The sequence below is a fragment of the Amblyomma americanum genome, unplaced genomic scaffold (assembly GCF_052857255.1).
Source record: "Amblyomma americanum isolate KBUSLIRL-KWMA unplaced genomic scaffold, ASM5285725v1 scaffold_12, whole genome shotgun sequence".
Taxonomy (NCBI): Eukaryota; Metazoa; Arthropoda; class Arachnida; order Ixodida; family Ixodidae; genus Amblyomma; species Amblyomma americanum.
The window spans coordinates 2785112-2806017 of NW_027526484.1; the positions used below are offsets into that span (position 1 = coordinate 2785112).

At 44.1% G+C, this 20906-nt stretch overlaps 1 protein-coding gene across 1 annotated transcript in view; it reads right to left on the reverse strand.

Moving 5' to 3' along the window:
• LOC144111867 (nose resistant to fluoxetine protein 6-like) overlaps positions 1-14008 on the reverse strand; it is a 52656-nt gene extending 38648 nt beyond the window's left edge. Inside the window, exons 1-7 of the mRNA XM_077644893.1 lie at positions 13370-14008; positions 5324-5535; positions 3170-3281; positions 2871-2955; positions 2690-2781; positions 1646-1825; positions 341-434 (exon numbers count right to left, since the gene is read on the reverse strand). Of these exons, the coding sequence (XP_077501019.1) occupies positions 341-434; positions 1646-1825; positions 2690-2781; positions 2871-2955; positions 3170-3281; positions 5324-5535; positions 13370-13658 (1064 nt within the window). The 5' untranslated portion in view covers positions 13659-14008. The remainder of the gene's footprint in view (positions 1-340; positions 435-1645; positions 1826-2689; positions 2782-2870; positions 2956-3169; positions 3282-5323; positions 5536-13369) is intronic.
• Between the last annotated feature and the right edge of the window lie 6898 nt (positions 14009-20906).

A 20906-nucleotide genomic window follows, 5' to 3' on the forward strand; every position in this document is an offset into this window, starting at 1 on the left:
CGCTGACTTGCACAACTTTCATCACGCTCCTGACTTGCAACCTTGCCTTTGACCTGCGACGCCGAGGGAGTGCGGTCATGCGAATATCCTACGTCTGGCTCAAGCTTATCCGCACCTCCTAGTGTCGTTGAGAACCCGTGGGAGAGTTGACGAGAAATTCGGCTAACCAAGGAACGGAGAAATTGGACTAGCCAGATTCTTAGTTATTGCAGTTGGCTGCAGTGTTAAAGGGTTGGGAGAAGAAGCAGTAGATGATGCAGGAAGACAAGAGGAGGATGTGATGCGACCACCGCCCGCATCTGCCGCTGAGGGCTTTCCTGAAGCGCCGTGCAATACGCACCTCAAGAAGAAAAAACAGTCGACGCTCATATATCCCACAGTTGTGAATATGTTCGCCCAGTTGTCGGCATATACTATGGCGTTCACCATGTTGGCTGGAGAGGAAAACAGCAAGTATGAGTAAAGCTGAAGGTTTTCTCATTGCTCTGCGCGCGCAGTATGCAAGCTGTGCGGAGCTGTGGGGCAAATAAAAATACAGTGAAATGCGCGACCGCGGCAAATGTGCGACTGCGGCATTCTTTAACGCACGCTGCCATTGCACATCACGCGGGTGTTTTTGGGTTGCGGCTGCATCGAAAGGCGGCAGCCGCGGCTCGTGTTGAACGTCGCCCCCGTACAATCCGAGCCTCACAGCCAAATTCACTACCACCGCGGCATATGCCTGAAAAAAGCATTTTTTGCGTTCTTTATTACACACGGTTGTACCGAAAGATAGTTGCCGATTGCAAAACCAATTCGCTCGAGGCATATTTCATTTATACCTTGTTAGGGCGGTGCAAATGTCGTCACTTTTCATGGGGCATATTAGCTGTATATTGACAGACAAAATTTTTTAAACTTCTCACTTCGAGGAAGCTTCGTCATAAACAGCGCTCGCACCACAGCTTTTATGCAAGAGGATAGCGCAATTTCATGTCATAATCAAAATTTCATGTATGTTCACGTGGCTGAGGTTCCTGCGGCATCAAGGCAAATGAATAGCTTTTGACATTTTATGTTCCAATGAGCACAAGGCTAGAAACACCGTACTTTATTATTCCTGTGGCCACATTTCGATGGAGAAGGAAAGAAAAAAAAATGACCACTTGCTGATATTTCGGTTCACGTTCATTATAACAGACTAGTCGAAACTAATTCTCACGCTTATTATGCAGCGTTCCCGCGGTATTTTTGTGGCACATAATTGGCCAATAACCGCTGAACATGCTTGTCTTTGTGCAATGAAGCGCAGTAGGAAAAGTGCGTTGCTAACCGGCGCGCTTCGCTTACACTACGCTCTGGTAACTGGACTGCTATATTCAGAAACACTTGAAACGTTAGCTTCTTAAGCTACCCCAACACGATTAAGGACAGTGGCCGTCATAAACAGCTTACAAAATACAAAAATACATCCCGTCAGATGAAATAATGATACGAATGAGCCCTGGACATAAGCCCCTTTTATGCTGTCGAGGGTGCCTTTTCGTTGGCAACTACATTACAAATGACAAACCGACACCTGTTGCGACAATGATAGAGTATATATGTGCTGTTATTTTATCAAGAACTTGCAATGGTTTCTTTTAGAGGCCAAAGGCTTACGTACCCCAAATGTCCGAAGGGGCACCGTAGCTGTGTCCAACAAGGATATAGACAATGCTGAAGAACCGGATGCCATGCAGGAACCTCATGCTGTAGGCGTCAGAGCTCTTGTTGGTCGTGATTTGAAGCATCATGCGCGTATTTGACACCACAGAGAATGATGTCAGAACCGATAAAAGAACACCTGAAATGAAAATGAGCGAGAAGTAAAGGAGACCGAATACAAAGAAGTTCATATTTCGTGTAAAGATCATTACTGAACTGCCTTGGAAAAAAGTTTGGCTTCGTGAACTGGTTTTTAAGGAATTAAGCTCCACGGCAACGCGAAAAGGGATAGTCGTATAAGGGAGTATATACGGCAGGTCTTCCTTTCCTATTTGCACGTCCATGAATGCGTGGACGTGTGCTTTCGCACTATGATTAATTCGCATCTGCTTTAATGCAACTTTTTCGCCCGTAAGCGAGTTCCGTGGGCATGCACGTGGTTCTCAATGGCACAAAATCCGAGGCTTGTCTCACAACTTGATGCTTTCTGTATTTTTTTTTTTTTTTGGGGGGGGGGGAATATAACAATTATGCGATACTTTAGTCGTCATTTCGCTATTAAGCCTTGGAGAAATTTTCTAAATTGACCTGTGAAATGTGAAATCCGGTTTTAGTTAAAACAAAAATATTTCGGAACGTTGTGAAAAACAATTCTTGAGTAATCTTCAATACTGAAATATCAAGACATGAATAAAGGGAGACAATTTTGAAGAGGCCGCAATATCTGTTTAACGATTAGCAATCGAGCCCTGATAGACTAGGCAATTAAAGGGGACTCGAGGAAAGGTGCATTGCAGAAATTGTCTCAAACGCGAAGATCAGCTCGAAACGGCGAGCGTATGCAGGTTGAAGAATTCGGCGCTCATGTTCTCAGTCCTCTGGAGTTATTTCTTTTGTCAATCGTAACACTTGCTCTACTATTAGTAATGTCATAGTGGCATTTGTCATTCGGTTTTATCTAAGTTGGAATCGGTGACGTGCGTAAATATTCAAACGTTTTTACCTTTGTTTTCACCTTTCTGCTTTCTTCGTGAGCAGTACACATCAACGGCAGTTCCAAGCACGATGAGCAGGACTAGAGTGCCTAGAAATGCTCTGAAAAGAAAGGAGCAGTAAATATCTTTCTCCTCTTCGCAGAACACCTCGGATAAAGTGCGGTGCTACACATAACTGCACATACTTACAAAATAATAACCTGAGTTCTTGTCATATCTGGAGCCAATGCTGTCACGCAGTCAGTGATGGTAACGTCAAGAACCTTTGGAAGCACTGAAAGAACAAATGCAATACGCCTAACAAATGCAGAACTTGAGCAGAAAGCTGGGCGCTTGAGTGTTCTTTACGTTCGCGAATCGTGGTGTCCTTAGCCACAGCAACTAAATGAGATGTTTTCGCCGGAAGGAATGGTAACGGCTGATTGTCCCACGGGAGCGGGGAATTTTTTCTGCGAGCCTCGCATGGGTTCAGTGCTGCAGATACATACCTGCTTTCGCCATCAGCTGCAGTTCATCTTGATTGCAGACGTCGAGCACGCAAATTCCTAATCGCATGATTGGGATCCTCTGCTCATAGATATGCCCTCGAAATTTGGCTACCTGCACAGAGAAAAATACCTGTCGTAGGCACCCCGAGCTTTCGCTTGCCAAATCTTTCTGTCTATAGTTTCTCGCTACGGCGCCCGTTGAGACTAAAACTGCAGGCTGCCAGATGGTTCTACCTAAAACCACTTGGCTGTGCGGCATGCAATGTCGATGCCGATGAATTGTCGACATTGACCGTTCTCGACGACAACAATATTAGGAGCGCCGTGCTGTATCTGCCTAGTGCGCTGCAAAACGGCTTTCTTGAATAAGCGCAGCCTTTTCTTAGTAATCATGCAAAAAGAAACAAAATAGCTCTCTAAATCTCTAATGGTGGTTCGATTATTATATTTGATAAATCGAACGCCTTGAGCTCGCCGTGTTGCCTGAGTAGTCTGTACGGTCCGGTAGAATATTACTAGCAAGCATCAGGCTTCCTATATTTCGTTTGACTCGGAAGAAAAATGTAGCTCATATGAGTATGAGAACAGTTTATTGTTTTCTTGACTTGTGTTATTTCCTATCTTCAAACGACTGATTTTAATCAGTTGTGCCGACGAAAGCGCGCTTTGAGCGTTTAATTGTTCGCTTCAATTATTTTGCGAAAGTTTGTTTCAACTGAACTTCTTTACGCAGCACAATATTTACACACGTCAAAACTAATCGCTTGCCTGGCGGCAATATATGTACTGAGAGCACGTTGGTAATCAGGACTCCAATATATTTTATATCACAACCTAATTATTACGTAGCGGTTAATAAGACCATGCCTTCTTCCTCAGGAGATGTTAGTGGGAAGTCGAAGTTAGTCCCGAGCTCAAGGTCCCTCTGTTTTTTTTTTTCGATTGAAAGTTATTTGAGGGCGTGATTTAACTGAGGTTCGTTCTCATGCCACCCTTATAGTGCAAAGCACGTTTTCGCAGCCCTGCAGGCCTAAGACAGCCAGTCCACATCAGAATCAGCACGTTGTTGACTCTAGGGGGAAGGACAGGGTAGGCACCTCGCACGCAGCACTTTGACGACACGGAGAGTGGGGAAGACGCATGGTAAATAGATGCGGACAAAAACGCATGGGCTAGCAGGCAGGCAAGCGTTATGGTGCGGCGTGTACAGAATTTACCGCGCTGTTGTCTATTCTGCAGACTGCATTGTACGGAAGAATTCGTGGACGTGTGTGTGCTTACTCTTAGGGCCCTGCACGACCAAATTATGCCAGAATTCGTAAACAAGAAGGAAATATTTGTTAACGATGTTTTACGGTATTAGCACTACCATGCCGACAACTGGTCGCAGCAAACTGCAGCTTATAACGGGAAGGTTTTACAGCCGTCCTGTTTTTCTCGTTCCTAGAACAGCATTTATGGGTATAGGTCTTGATGCAATAGATGAGTGCTTTCGGCGAAATAAATAAATGTGATGCAGAATATTATACGAAATAATTGTTCCTGTTTGTTTACATGTAAACAGCGTTCGATTTCGTTAGAACTATACTGAATGGCCAGCATTATCTAACAGCATTGTCGCCACATTCTGATTTTTAATGCGTCAGGTTTTTGTTACGACGAGGCGCAGCTGGGGGAACATGCGGGCTGTCGAAATGTACCAGTAGAATTCTATCTATAGGAGGTGCTATCAGACGCATAGATTCAAAACGTCGCATAAATCCAGCGTGCTTCTAAGGTGTTACGCTGTAAGATTGTTGCAGCATTATACTAATTGTTGTCCAGAGAACGTTTTGCCTCCACAATACAGCTAGAAAGTAAGGAACTGTTGGTACCCCTCGCTGAGGTGATCTTCAAGGGCATATTTCAGACGTATGTAGTTATTCTAGTTTACTGCTCGAGACTCATTTTTCTCTGTGAAACAATAAAAAATGAATGCAGTGCCAAACACATCGTGTCTGTGCAGTTCTGAGGATTTTGCCTCAGACTTCTCTTATGCCTTCTCTAATGTATTAAATATTTAACTTTTTTGTGTCCGGTAATTATGAGCATTAGGTACAGTAACCTAAGAAACCTCTAAGCAATACTCAACAAGCGAGCAGGCGTGATTCTCACCCGTGGATGTGTAATAGACATAGCTGCGGCGATGAGGTCATCCAGGTCGGTTTTGTTTCCGCCATATGCAACCACGTTGCAGTACTGGGCCCGGGCTGTCTCGTGACCGTATTCATTGCGCACAACGGTCTGCACGCATTCATCGAAGGCACCTAGGTCCACCCGCGTGGTCGCCAAAGCTCCGCTAGGGTACTTTGCGGTGGCGTCTATCACTGCGTGAAAAAGAAGCATTTCTCAGACCGGGTGCAAAATCGTTTTCTTTGGTCCCGCTGCCGAATACATGGAAGAGATATAAACAAGACGCCTTTGGTGTAAACTATGGCTTTACTGCTTTACCTGACAATAGCAAAGTTGTAATTTTCTCTAGTTTTGCTGACACCAAGGAATGAAGCTACCGCAGAGCATAATAAATACTGTTTTTTGAGTGGTGCCAAATGATTCCTTTACCAAATTTTACTGGCCTGAGACAGGAACTGTAATATCTCATACGCCATTATGCCTTTAGAAGGGGTGATCGCCAAATGACGATTAGTTTTATCAGTGCCGTTTCACTGTATTGTTTGTTAAAATTGCGTTTTTTGCCCAAGAAAGGCACGCAATCCGCGAAAGCCTTCAAATTCCGAAAGAGAGAGAGGGTAAACGTTTATCCTTTGTCGAAAGTGTGGTGGGAGCCTGTGAGGATGCAGCCTCGTCAGGAGGCCTTGACCCTTGGATTTAGGTCATCTATGTAGCTTTAAAATATTTCGCTGTTGGGATAATTTGTTGTCAGAAATTATGAAAGGATTTTAGCACCAAGATACTAAACCTAAAAAAGAAGGCAACACGGGTTGGCTTTGTTCTCTTCATTCATGTGTGTAGTACGTCCTGGCGCTAAAATTTTGTATAATCACCTCTATGGTTCTGCTCAAGACGTGGAGTTGGACATCCATGTCGGAGCCACGCAACGTGGCTTGCCACTGATCAGAGTTCGACAGCTGGAGGCTCTCCGGCGGAATGTCCTGAGGGCACTTATGCAGGATGTGGCCAAGGTTAGCCTTGGGGTGACAACGCAGTTTGGTAAACGGTATACTCATTCGTACTCCGACTGTAAAGATTTTATACATTTGCCGCCTTCAAAAGCGGAATTAGTTTCTACCATTGCACCATTATGTACTTCCAGACAATTCCGAGAGTCCACTTGCGCTAGATAAATGTAATGCAACCGAGAGTTTCAAGAACATTCCACAACAAAGCAGCGTGCGTCGTTGGTCTTGAATTACCGCCCCAAGTAACCGACCACGTAGTGCTATTGTGACGAAGGGGAATGGGTTTTCCCTCTTGCCTGCAAAAATGATGGAAATATGACGTCTGATGTTAGTTTGTTAGCATATTATATGTATTTATCAAATTATGAGGCGCTGAAGGTGTTCTTCTATGCTCTATGTTTCTGGGTTTTCATCTCTAAATTTCTTGTAGTTGACGCTACTTGTCACGTGGAAATGCAGGAGGAAGTCGCTCTGAACCTGCCCAACCCGTAGCTATATGAACGCGAACAATTTCAAAGAAAGACGGATACTTCTCCAGTGATGTGGACGCTGAGAACACGCAGCCATGTTGAATCACCCCCGATTACTTCTCTGGCGGCGCCTACGTGACTGCCTTAGGGCATTTGGCCGTTATGAGGCAACTCAACGTGTCATCGTTTTCAAGCAAGCCTACAAAACATAGTGTGCATAAACGCTGTCTTTCTGCACAGTGCACAGTTTCTGGCCGAGGATGTCATGGCCTCCGTGCAACTGTTAAGAGACACGTTTTTTCCTTATAAAAGGAGACACTGAACCCGACGAGTTCAAACATGAGCCGCGCGTGTTTCATGAAGTCTCGCTGCCATTTCTGCCTAATTTCGCGGAGCTGGGAAAAGCCATGGTCTCCAGAGTGACAGCATCGGAAAGGGATCGCACAGAGAGCATCATTTACGAGGTGTATGCAGCCACGCCCAACACAGACTTGAGGATACCTTTGACAGCAGTGGCAGCTGTGCGTTCATTGCGAAATGTCTCGTTTGAAGACAACTCGTCGCATGACGCCTTTGTACGTAAAATCTGCGTGCCTTTATTCTTCAAGGCCGGCTATTCCCCTTCGACCTGTGCGGCCACTTATTGGTAAACTGCTTTCTGTCATGTCTACGGCAAAAATTCATGACGCCGACTATATCTGATCACACTGTCGTGGCACGGTTCTTACAGCACCTCGGCGACGGTTCCTCCACGGCGCTGGAAATAATTTTCTTGTACCATTCCTTTCGAGACTGCGCAAACTTCACAAAAATGGCGAGGAATCACTTAGCATAACGAAGCCGCCGCCATTCTTCGGCGCCATCGATACTACCACTAAAGACATTGGAGAAGAAAGCGCTACTGCGGCATTAACGCGCTTTCTTGTTCTACAACGCTTTTAAGGCGACAGCGTTTAATGGCTATTGCTCACGACCGTGTACGTCGGTGAGTCCTTTCGTTACGCTCTTCAGCAACTCGATATGAAAAAAAAACTTTGTGCAGGATGGGATTCGAACCACCATCCTTCCGTTCAGCAGCCGACCGTGCGAACGACTACGCTACTTCCTGACAATTTATATGTACTTCTTGTCTAGGACGCTGGGGAGAGTTTGCTGAAAGGCGTCGAATCAGACGGATGCCTCCCAAACGCCCTGCAGTGTCTCCAGAATTTAAGACTCAAACACAATTGTGTACTTAATCAACATCTTAACCACACATCAGTGACACAAGCAGCAATACCACGCTAAAGGCTTTCGCCTCAACGAACTTTAGGTCAACAAAGTGGCCCCTGAATTTTTGCATATCGCCGTGTGGCGCCGGCCCACATGATTCCCCCTTTTTTAAGGACAGCACCCCAGGACTTATAATACATCCCGTCCGCTTTGTACGAAGGCTATATGAATTGTCAACTGGAGAGATTTTACTACCGTGCTAATTTTCTTCTAATTCACTGTTCCAATTCTGTCTCAAGTAGATGTAGGCGTATAATAAATAAATAAAAAGAAAGAACTGAAGAAACATTTAAATACAAAAATTAATAAATGCCAATATTCTCTTTGGCTTCTTTTCGGATAGTTAAAGATGCAGAGTGGACATAAATATAAAAAAAAATTCTTTAAAATGTTGTCTCTAATTCTTCCGATTAATTATATAGTTCTATAGCCCTAGAATTCCTAATAAAATATTCCCAATCGTCTATAAAGCCGAATGTCAATTTTGTAACGAAAAGACAAAAGGGAAACCTTCAACACGTGGTGTGAATCTCCAAAAACAATTCAGGAATAGACGCAATCAGGAACCCGAAGCAAGAGCAGCGGGAGGTCGTGCTGACCAACCCTGACCTTGCGCACCGTTGAGGCTTGGTGGCGACAGCAATGGCGGGAGCGAAAGTCCAATGGCTTCTTGGAATAGGGGAGCCATTCACCATCATTGGCTGTGCTTAATGGAAGTTTTATTCGTTTATGCGTTCCTGTTTATTGCCAGATGCAAATATATTCCTGGAACTAGGACTCCCAAGCTTCAAATTTTCGTTGATGAAAAGGTCACCACTTGGGAGCTTTGAAAACAATTTTCTTAGATTGTTATTCGTTGGGCTTATGTTCTGGATATTTTTAACAGATTGCTTGATGGGAACTTATCTGCGATTTCTAAAGGCAATCTGACGAATTGAATTATTGAAGATTTAATGGTAAAGTTTTCGTCAAGGTTTAGAGTAATTTACTGCATTGTTAGGTTTAGTTTTAGTTCTTTTTTATCAAGTTATGAAGTTTATCTCTATTACCTTTAATTTTTTTTCTTGTTCATATGAATGCGGATCGCTCTGTATTTCAGGTACGATCTTGCAAACTAACTATAGCCGTTAAGTGGCCTACTTGCGTTGCATTGCACATGACAGGGAGAATAAAAATATTATTGCTTCTATTAAAACATCGCTGTGAAATCGTTTGAATCATATCAACAATGCACAGAACAGCAACCACAGGAACAGTGAAGGTACGCAACATCTAAATATGAAAAATATCAACCAAGACTAGTTTGTATAAGCCGGATTTAACAAATGGAAATCATGTTCAAAACAAAACAAGCAATAAGGAAACAAATGAAAACTTGGTTTGTGTGAGGGGACAGAAACGAAGATAAAAAATTAGCAGAATGAACCTACAAGCCTGGATAAGCAACGCAAAAGCATACACTAACAGCATTACTACCGCCATTTCATGTATCGCCAATAACAACAACAATGTGAGAACAAGGGGAAAATTTTACGTACGCAAAACGGTAAAAAGGTTCCTAAGATAATAATCTAGAAAAGGTAGACTGACGAGTGAGGCTTTTTACTGGAGGGGGCCAACCAAAAAGGTATATTCTTTAGAAGAAACGGAGATAGAAGCGGTTCTAAAGCACTCGTGATTGCTTCTAAGAATAAAAAAGGCCCATACTTCCCCGTTTTGCTCATTACTCAGGTTTAGCTAGAAATCTTGCTTTTTCATGCCAGGAACTACAAGCTCTACGGTGAAACTGTACTTCCTGGTTTCCACCCTAATTGCTCCGTAAAGATGGTTTTTACTCATGCGTGTTTTTTTTCCCCGCTTTTGCATTCATTTTCACTTCTTTTACAGCCTTCATACCTCTTCGCGGCACATGAAACACTCCTGTAGCGATTTTTCAGAGTAAGCTTCCATTAGTGACGTTTTCTGTCTTATTCAATGAATTTGGCGTCATCTCGATCATTTCCTATGTAACCCCAGCCGGCTTCCTGCTTGTTTCTGGGTTTTTCCAGGCACGCCCTTTTACTTTTTACCTGCTCGAAGCTGCATACACCCTGTGTTTGCTCACTCCGCAGGGTACTGTTAAGCGGCGCTAAGCCGAAAAACGGTACGCCATGAGGAGATGACATTTCATAAATTGTGGTCCTACGCGAGAGGTCGGTCCGGTGCCACTGCACCCCTCGCAGCCTCAGCTAGACTAAGTTTATTCATTAAATTTAGACGAGGTGCCTCCGTTCTGTTGCTTCTCTTTTGTCCTTTGTCGCTGAAGCGCAGATATATATTTAGAGTTCCTGCTGAAGTCCATGTGGTCTTTCTCGGCTAGCGACAAGCTTATACCGCAAAGGAAGGAAATAAATGAAGATAAAGTTAACGAGTCAAAACATGTCAGATATGTTGAGATTCAAAGCAATGGACACCCTTTTTATAATTCACCAGTTGTAAACATCACTTTCCACCGTAAAACAAAAAAGAAGCAAAGAAGGCACTACTTAGGTAGGTACAGAAAAAAACACCGATAAATCCAAATCATTTCCTCCTGGACTGTCCAGAAGGCAGCTAGCAACGAGAACACATCCGATTAAATTGATAACGAAACAGCTTGCGGAACATTGGGCTTGCCAAATCTGCGCATCTTGGCTTCCTAACGCTGTTCAATAATCTCGCTGCATCCGTGTTTACAAACGCAGCCAAAGAGGAACTTGGGAAGCGTTCAGAAGCCTTTTTGCTGTTTAGATTGCTTGCTGCTAGCCCACGTCGAAGCGCTACACTAATGGATAGCAATTGAAGGGACAGGAAAGCAGGAAAGTATGTGGCTAATTACGGACCAAGCACATACAGAAAAGCGCGGCCAACCAGAGGTCGTATTCAGAGCGTTGTTGATGCGGATCACTTATTTATGCTCGGTCGCCTGCTCAGCTGTTTTCTATACCGGGTGTTTTTTTTTTATAAGTTTCTGTTTTAAAAATTAGGGTTTTTGTGGAAAATGAAGGCTTTTTGCGGCATAGTAATACCAGTGTTGGCGGACGTCAGAAAACAGCTGAATCATGCGAACTAGTGAATGATTACCTAAATTTTAGGAGTAAACATTTAAACTATTAGCGATGGGCACCTGGTTGCATTTAGAGAGTTGTAGCCGTCCGTTAGTAATAGCGATATCAATTTTTAGAATTTCGAAAACGTGAGCACCCTCGCCTTTGTCACTGAAGAAATTTTGGCTAGATTTTACCAAATTGCCTGCGCTCTCGGAGAGTATGCAGGCAACGCAACCCCTCCAGAGAACGTAACTAGTCGAAATAGCGAAATTAAAATTGATTGAGCCACGGCGGTGAGGGCAATTGCGGTTACGAAATTTAAAAAACTGATTTGGCTATTACTAACGACCATATACAAATCTCTAATCGTCACGAGGTGCCTATCGGTAATAGTTAAATATTTAAGTATTAGAATTTAGTTAATCACTTTAGTAGTTAACAAGATTCACCCGTTATTTGACGTCCGCCTACACTTTTATTACTATGACACAAAAAGCTTCTCTTAACCTAAAAAAACTGTGTTTATAAAAATTTTGCGTCTTCTAAAAAAAATTTCCCGGTATAGCTTTCTACCATATCTACCCAGAACAGAGGCGTTGGTAGATATAGCACCGATGTTTCTCATTTTTGTCGATTAAGTGCTCAGGCTACATTTAAAAGCATGAGGTTCACGTTCTTAAATATTTGGTTTATACAGGAAGGCGTGTTTTATTAAGCCGCTTGCATATACAGCCGTCTGGATTACCTGACGAGACTTTCGTTCCAGTCTTTTGTGTCCTGTTACATTGCGCTGTTCCAAACAGGCGAAATTTTGCACTTTTTTACTCATGAGGCGAGAAAGAAAACAGTCACCGAAACCAAGTAGAGTAGACGAATGTATCTTTCTGTCTTTATATATTTTTTTCATTTGAAATGAATAATATAAGTACTTGATGACTGAAACATAATTGATGACAAAGCAGAAAAGAACTACCACATGCCGCCTAGCCCACGACATTTGAATTTCGAGTCCAGTGGACTAGCAACTGAGCCATGGCGCTGGCTGTCGCGTCTTTTGCTTTCGGAGTATTATTGTTCGGTGTAACGTTACCTTGAGAGTGTTCATTAGCACCACCCTCCTGTATAGCGGCGGACGTAGTACTTGCTAATACATTACCGCGAGTGTCATGTGGAATGTCATCAAACGGTGAGAGCAGAAGCTGATCGTGATCATTCGTATGCTGCCTATGGTATCAAGCTCTCAGAGCTGTGGCCCTCTTTAAGCTATTGAGCAGACAGAAAGAAAATGAGAGGCTTGTAATGTTATAACACGCGTATAGAGGTAGGCAATAGTCACCTAAACCTAGTAGCATAGGGGAATGTTTCTGTATTTATAGTTTTTAATGAAAAATTAATAGTACAATTACTTTATAACTAAAAAATAATTAGTCAGAACCGATGACCTACGAAAGCGTCCGTGTCCTTCAGGAACCAAAACGGACACATAAATATTGGCGCAAAATGTTCAGCATGCGCTTTTCAATGCCGGGCATTGCGAACACTCACTAAAAAAGCGTATGCAAGTAAATATTTTCAGTAAGCACGAACGTGAACAGAACGCGTCGTTTAATAACGTGTTTGTTTGCTGCCATTTCTTTTCTGCCCAGGCGGCGAGAGAGCAAGAGAGAGGGAGAGAAAAATATTTACGTTCCGACCCTGGTCCGAAGTTTAGCTACTCTGCATAGTATTTTCACGCAGGTACTTTGCCTCCTTGCAAGATGTACCCGTTTTTTATTTAGGGCTGTGAAAGTATTTCTCGACTACTATTTGCGTTCTGCCCTTCCAGCCTCTAATTCAACCTAGATGTTATCATTATGAACTGGAACTTTTCCAAGTCTCTTCCCCTAAAACTACGAAATATCGCTTTATGTAGGTTAGACTGGTACTGGTGCTGAACAATTGCTAATATTCAGGAAGGGATTAGTTATTTCAAAACGAGTTTCGCAAGCCATATAACGTTTGATTCCTAATGAAATCACTGAGCAGAGTGCGTATGCCCAATGCTAATTGTGGCTTTGGGCATGCGCACTTCAGGTTCGCATTTGCACTCCGCGAGGGAAAGAATGAGCACTGTATTACAGGTGAGGTTAATCGCTGAGTGAACATCGCACTTCACGCGACCGCATGCGACAAGGCACTTGAACTTCATGATCTGCTCCGAGCGTAACTCACATCGCAGCGCCCACGGCTCCAAGTTCCGGACTCCGCGCACCAGCGTGAGAAGACCGACGCTGCAGTCGGCCGACACTTCGGCTTCCAGGAGCTTCCTCGTCAATGACGGGGACGCCCGATTCATGGCACTGGCGATCCATTCTTTGAGCTTGCTTACATAGCTCACGTTTTGCTGCTCCGTCATTGATGCCGAGGAATCCCCGTCAGACCCACTGCCACCGAGGCAACACGGGAGGCACCCGCAAAGAAGCACCGTCACCACGATTAGAACCACTTTTTGCACACTCATGATGTTGCGAAAACCTCCTAAAACATTTGAAGGGGTGCAAGTTAGCAAAATGACACGAAGGCTGCTGCTTGCAGATACTTAATTAGGCTGATGCATGTCTTACAAAGTTGTCCTCCGCTAAACTAAAATTCAGAAAACTGCCAGCTCGATCGCTAACGCCTGAAGCCCTTCCTAAATGGGAGCACGAGAGAAGGGAATTTCCAAAGAGCGCATCTGCATGGGAGTCCCAGTAGTAGTGTGTGAAGAGATCAGGCGCACGCGTGCGAAAGGCAGCCACTCGCCATTCACCCCTTTTATAAAGCGCGCACTCATGACGCGCGTACGGCACGCCGTTCCAAAAAGGGCCTCTCCCGTAGAAAGACGGAAAGAGCGCAAGTGTGATCGGCTCTTCGCCCTCGCCTTCTTTCTTGGCAGGGACCTTCCGATGGCGTGTGGCGTTGGCATGTTTGGAGCATTCAAAGCGTTGTGTTTCTTTTTTATGTTTCTTTGTTTTGGCCGCTGCCAAGTCGTTTTGGCTGAGTAGTCGTATCTCGACATCCTACAGGCATTGTTTCAACGCGTATGCGTGAAACATACTGCCTGCAGGCTGTCTGACTGCTGCGGGGATTTTTCTCATGGCTGTTTTGCGGAAAGCTTACATTATGACGGCTCGCGCAGTCTTGGCATTTTAAATAATTTGCTCATCCTGTCATCCTAACGGCTTCTTTGTTTTTGTCTTTCCTCGTATGACACACCTTCAGTGCAGTGGCGACTACGCAACATCCTGCTAACCTAGTATGTAACCTTTCGGCGTTAAATTTTTGCCTCTTGTGCAATTACGATAAGCATAGAGTTTCTAAATACTATCTAGAGGGAATGCTAGCCGTTCTGCACTTAATCCGCCAAGGACGCCCAAGGTATGCTGGGAAGACGTGATTTCAGAGTGACATCTGGTGGCTTGATGTCTGTTCACTTGATTGGGTTTCGTGGTTGTTCAGTTTCGTTTTCATTGATGTTTTATGCACCCAGCTACCGACGCAGTTCATTCGAGATCCGAAGCATCCGAAGTCACTTTACTCGAAGTTTGCGGAGAAAAGTGACTGGTGCCTACTGAGCCTGAAGGACGTTTGCCCCATGGTTTGGAGCCATTTACGCAGTAAGCTGGGTTTGTTCAGCGCAAACCTGTGCATTGAAATGCGAAGGAAGGGTACAAAGTCCTTTGTGAATTTAAAACAGAACAGTCTGCTACTGTGACCGCTATATATCACTGTAAAAAAATTGCTCATTTAAGGGTTGTGTTTTGTGTCTATAATTCGCACCCTTGCACCCTCCCAAAAGGGTAAAACTTAGGCTTATCACACCCATAGTAAGGTGGGATCGTTACAGTTGCACCCTTTTTTTCGACTGCTTTAGTTTCATAGATTTTCATTGCTTCAAAAGACTGACATTTTATTTTTCGGTGCACTCTTCGAAGAAAGCTAGCCAATCCTTATGCGAAAAGCTGCTGACGGCGTGTCTAACTTTGCACTACAGTCACGGCATCCCCAACTATAAACATAATTCCGAGATGTGTGTTTCACGGTGTTTCTAAGCTTGTTTGCTGTGGAGTAACATTTGTGAAGTGTGCATCATGGTCACGGCGTTTTTTTTCTGAATATATTCGAAAAAATAACAATAGAGCTTGCCAAAAGATGCTCGCCTTCAGCAAACCCGTTCGCACAGTTACACGATAGTATGATGTGCCACGTATTTTAGCCGAAGGAATATAAACAGGTGTAAGCATAACTGGATTGATTTATACGAAGCTGCACTGAGGTGACAGAGCTTAACACAAAAGGCTCAATACTTTCGTGCCATGACGCGCATCCTTTCTCCAAGTTTAATATGCCATTTCAGCAAGCAACTATTTGGAATCAATAATGCTTAGATCTTCAGCTGAAATAATTTCGTTAAATATCATATTACGGGGGTGCAAATCGCAGTTATAGCTGCTCGCATAAAGGCTGCAGCCGTCACTTAAGGGAAAGCTCAAATAGCTCAGATAATTTAGAAGCACGCTTGATTCAACTACTGCAACTTTGTTCAACAAGTCAAAGAACACCCTTACGCACCCTTGCACTCGAAGGAGCTGCAACACCCTTCTACCCGTGCACTTTTGAAGGGTTTATGGGTGTATTAAAGGTGCTGACGTGCTCAGCGCACCCTTTATAAAAAGACAAGTAAAAATAACGGTGTGGAAAGAGTGCTTGCATTAGCGTTACACCTTTAGGGGTGCGAATTTTTTTACTGTTTTTGCAGATTGGTTGTAGGAATCTCGGAGGCACTGTCTAAAGCGCAAAATATTTCGACAAGTGCCACTTAAGTTAACCGTACCGGTTGTGGATTGCATATGGTTCATTTAAATCTTATTTTTTGCAAAACTTCACAAGTATGCATTCGTAGTCAGTATGTTTGGGGATAACATTAGTCAAGCCAAGCAAAAAACCTCCTATTCCTGGAATTCCCACAGTGGATAGAATTTTAAGGAATTCGCATAAAAAATGCCACCAGCTTTCCGCCTTAGTAATATTTAGAAACAATATAACGATATATTCGTATTTCTGCCCTCCAACTGCCACTGAAAAGTCGAGATCGTGCAGGTAATTCTAGTCTACTACGATTCTTTTTACTCCAAAAACCCGGTTTGTACAGAACTGAAGACTTGGTCACGTCAACATCAACTGCATTAAAGAGGCTCCTTCTAACTCGAACTACGCGTAATGCTAAAGAATTCTAGTTCGAGTTACAGATATTCGACTAATTTTTTCCATAGCCTAATGCTTCTGGGGCGTCTTTAGCATTGCTAAAAAATGCGCACAACTTGTCGGTAAACTGAAAAGTTTGCAGTTATTTTCTCATCCTCACATACTACTTTATGTGGCCATTTATTTTTTATTGTCTACAGAAATGCGAAAGCACTTTCGAGCTCTTGTGTACGATATACAGCACCGTAGGTTACCAGTCACCGTTTTATTTTTATTCAACGTTCGCCTCACGATGGTTTCTATCGTAATTAATGTCTAGTTGTAGTAGCTGATCTTTATTCGCTGCACGTCAAACGTATGTGATTAATCATTTTTTCTCTGAGGGGTTTCGTTTCACCAAGCGTATTCTTTACGCACATTTTTGCGCTCCATTTTTGTCTCTGTTTGCTCTCTTCTGCACGGTATATTGTTATTTTCAAAGGTTTTCTTGCATGCATGAATGGTTTGTGTGCGTTTTGTATGTTTATTATGCGTTTGAGTTCGGCCTATGTGAACACCTCTTTAATGCGAAATCATTAATGACTCATCGGCAATGAAACCCAACGTCGGCGTTGACCAGCAGCAGTGGTCCCAAAAATCCCACATGACGTAACCGTGGTATAAAAGAAAAATAAAATTTCCTCCAAAGCTGCTGGGAACGGAACCCAGCACTTTTATGTTGCGAAGCAAGCACGCAATCCATAGGCCACAAAAGCTTGTTGGTTCTCTACGAAAAATTTGAAAAATTAAGGTTGTTTTCCCGAGTTCCTTTTTTATGCTTATTCTGAGTTTTGCCCTATAATTTATAGCAGAATGCTGACTGAAAAGCGATCGGCTTGCTTTGGCTACAAAATTCTCCTAATCCCAGCAAATGAAGCAGCACTGAATTGAATTTGTTTTGCTGTGTTTTTCTCAACTTCGTGAACAACGAAAGAAAATGACGTTCACGAGATAATCATTTTTTTCTTTTGTTCCTTATACCCACTAAAAATGCCACTGATGTACTAATGTCCCTTCATTTGATCGTCGTAGGGCGCCGATTGCCCGCTTTCAGGTTCCTGTAATTTTTGGTTTTCTGCAAGTAGCACAAGGTCAGGGATTTTTTAGTTAAAGAAACGCGCTGGCTTTGTAGAGTTAGTTGATTGCTGTTTTCCTGCCACCCTTGAAGAACATGTGTAAAAGTGATAAGCGATCAGCTCATACTGAAGGTTTTCTCATTCCAGGGTTTTACGAACCATAGGATTTTTGAAGAGATTCACAATTCGTTTCTTTTGCCGAATTCGCCTGCCTTAAAAACACGCTGGAAATTCAAAAAAAAACTCAGGATGCATAATGCTACTACCCACATCAGACAAATTCAGTTTCACTCGCCTTCTGTCTTTTCGGTTGGGGTCTGTTGAAAGAAAATGAACGGAGTAAAATCTGCGGAAATTTGTAAGGCATTATGTGGCAGTGCACGCTGCGATCAGTGAGTGCCCTGTGAAACCTCAGACATCATCATCAGTCACCTCGGGTGGTAGGCAGCGGTGAAATGCATTTTGCGCTCCTCCAGCTCTGTACACCTCAAAGCCTTTTCAGCGACCCTCATTACTGTTCAGACCATACGATCTCTCTCGACTGCGCTCTGCATTTAATGAGGACGCAGTACTTTGAGGACAACTGACTTAAGTTGTCGCGTGAAAAAATGCCTTATTCTGACTCGGATACACTGGAAAGCCTCACAAAAATAATATTTTCTCATTACAGTTTGCCTTTAATAAGAACTTTTTTCGCGGAATCTTTCCTGGACAGTGATCTACGGACTTGCGTAGTGCACATGAGGCGCGTAATACAGACTTCGTTGGCATGAGTCCCATGTGGCCTTGTGCTCAAAACAATACCCTTTCGGGCAGTTGTTGTGCTATAGATTGCTTCTGATTTCCAAAGGCCCAAAAAGTGCTCAAGTCCAGGAGATGTTATGCGGAGAGCTTGCGTGAACTCTAGGCTTTATTCAGTTGTGGGAAGCTATGCACGTGTTGCTCACCCCCTCCCCACAGAAAAACTAAATATCAACGAAAGAAGGAAATAAATTGAGCTCTTAAGGGCCACTTAAGGCTACCAATTCATCACTCCAAAGAAAACATCCATTTAATGATCCCTTGAAAAAGGTTTGTTAACGGTGTAATGATGCGAAAGCAAAACAGGACGCACTTTATACGAACTTTCTCTCATAATTTCTTCTTCATAGCAGTGGAAGCGTAACTAAGCAAAAAACTGAATAAATAGGGCGAGGCTCAGATATTTATAACTGCCTTTTCACATTATTATGCACATGCGCTCTTCGTACCTTCAAAAACTCATGAGAAGCGCTCGAGTGGAAAAAGATCCTTGTGACCATCACCGGTTTGTATAGCCCCATATTTTGGGCCTGCGTATAAATGTCTTGCTACACCACCATTAAGGGCCGTAACTTCACGACTGGTTGGGTGCCTCCGTCTACCTCGAGGAAGATGAATGTGGCTGCTGTTGACTGCATATGAATGCGCGTTGATGCGAGTCGTAATAAAAGCGTAAAGAAGCGTGGGTAAGTCCACTTGGCGGAACGCGTAGCTCGACGAGTCGACCCGAGCTGTTTCAGGTGGCGCACGCGGCCTTCTTTCCCTGGTAGCTTCCTGCTTTGCTTTTCGCTGGTTATCGCTTGGCGCCAGTTTGCAGTGAGATAATGAGCATCTGGAATCTTAAATTTGAAAATTACTGCCGCTTAGCCGAAGAGTGCGGCGAGTTATAAGCTCTCTCTGGTTCGCGAAATTATTATCGCAATGACGACGCCAGGCATAAGTATCTGAGGATTGTTTAGAGTGCATAATGATGTCAGATGTGCATGGGCATAGACAGGAGGGCTTTGCTGCGTAGCGCTTTTGTGAGCCACCTTCTGAGAGCGTTGGTCCTCTGTTCAGAACATCGCACGTTTGCGGCATTGGCCTCCCGAACACGTGCACCGTTCCGAACATTATGCGGGAGATCTGCAACGTCGCCACAGGCACTTTTACGGGAGTGTTTGGAAACGTTTACGCAATGGCTCCGTTGACAAAAACATTACGCGCCTAAGTTCGATTAGCATATCTTTCGAAATAGTCGCCTTGCGCAGCAATGCACTCATCCCAGTGTTGTTACCAAAACCGCAAAGCGGACTGGAAGTCATTTTGCGTAATCCCGTCCATAATGTCTTTGCGATTCACGCTGGATCTCTTAAGTGGTACTAAAACGGCGGCCACTCAGCTGCATCCTCATTCGCTTAAAAAAAACGAAGTCATCAGACGCTAAATCTGGAGAGTAAGACGGGTACGGAAGCCATATCGCGCTGTCGTTGACAAGTCACAAACGAGGGGTGCTCAGTGAAAGAGCGCACAATGCGACACGTTGTTAATTCCTTCTCCTAAGGAGTCAGCAGTCGGAGCTCAAACTATAGAGCGACACGCCGCGTGTTTAATTCCGTCTTTAGGAGTGTGTGTACTGACCAATATACCAAGCCATAATTATCTCTACTCCTACGAACCTCCAGCCCAAGTTCCCTGACTCGCTCCGCGTTTCCTGGGGTACCGCTACTGTATGGCCTTCCAGATCGGTAGTAATCATCGAGGCGCGATAAGCTCTGAAGCTGCTGGTCTTCTTGAAACATTTCGTAAGGCTCATTGCCCCTTTGTCGGACGTTTACGGAAGCGTAATTAACTTTAATCACCTTACTTAACGGTCAAGTGATCGTGAACCTTCCGTCGTAAGATTCATCACGCGAAGATGCTCCTCTAACAGACGGAGAAGGTAGCGTGTGGCACAAGGCGTGATGCATGCGGACAGATCGACAACGGCTCTACAAAGTTTGAGCATTCTGGAGACATGCTAGCTTAGACTCATGCCGGATTACTGTACGCCAGTCGCGCATCACAGTGGGTCCACCTGGCGCCGCCCCTGCCAATGCGCGTGCGCAAGAGGCGGCTGGTAATCCGGTATATATCGACGGTTTTTCGGGTTGAACGTCCCAAAGCGACTCGGGCTATGAAAGACGCCGTAGTGGAGGGCTCCACGTATTTCGGCCACCTCGACTCTTTTAACGTGCACTGACATCTTACAGCACACGGGCCTCCAGCATTTCGCCTTTATCGAAATGCTACCGCCGCAGGCGGGATTGAACCCACGTCTTTCGGATCAGCAGCCGAGTGCCATAACCAATAAGCCACCACGGCGGCTTGTATATGTCCTCGCTAGTACTCGTCCCCAACGAAAAAAACTCTCAAACTGAGGAAGCTTACCACGCGAAACCAGGGAGAGAAGCCGAGGCAACTAGCGTGAGGCAAAGCAAACAAGTGTGCTCTGTTTGGTGTGTGCAAGTAATGCAGACTACTGTTGCTAGGCCGATTACGATACAGTTTCGTTGCTTACAGGGTAAGTTCACACAAACATCCAATAGGCAGGCGCGAAAATTAGCAATTAATCCTTGACAATTCTACGA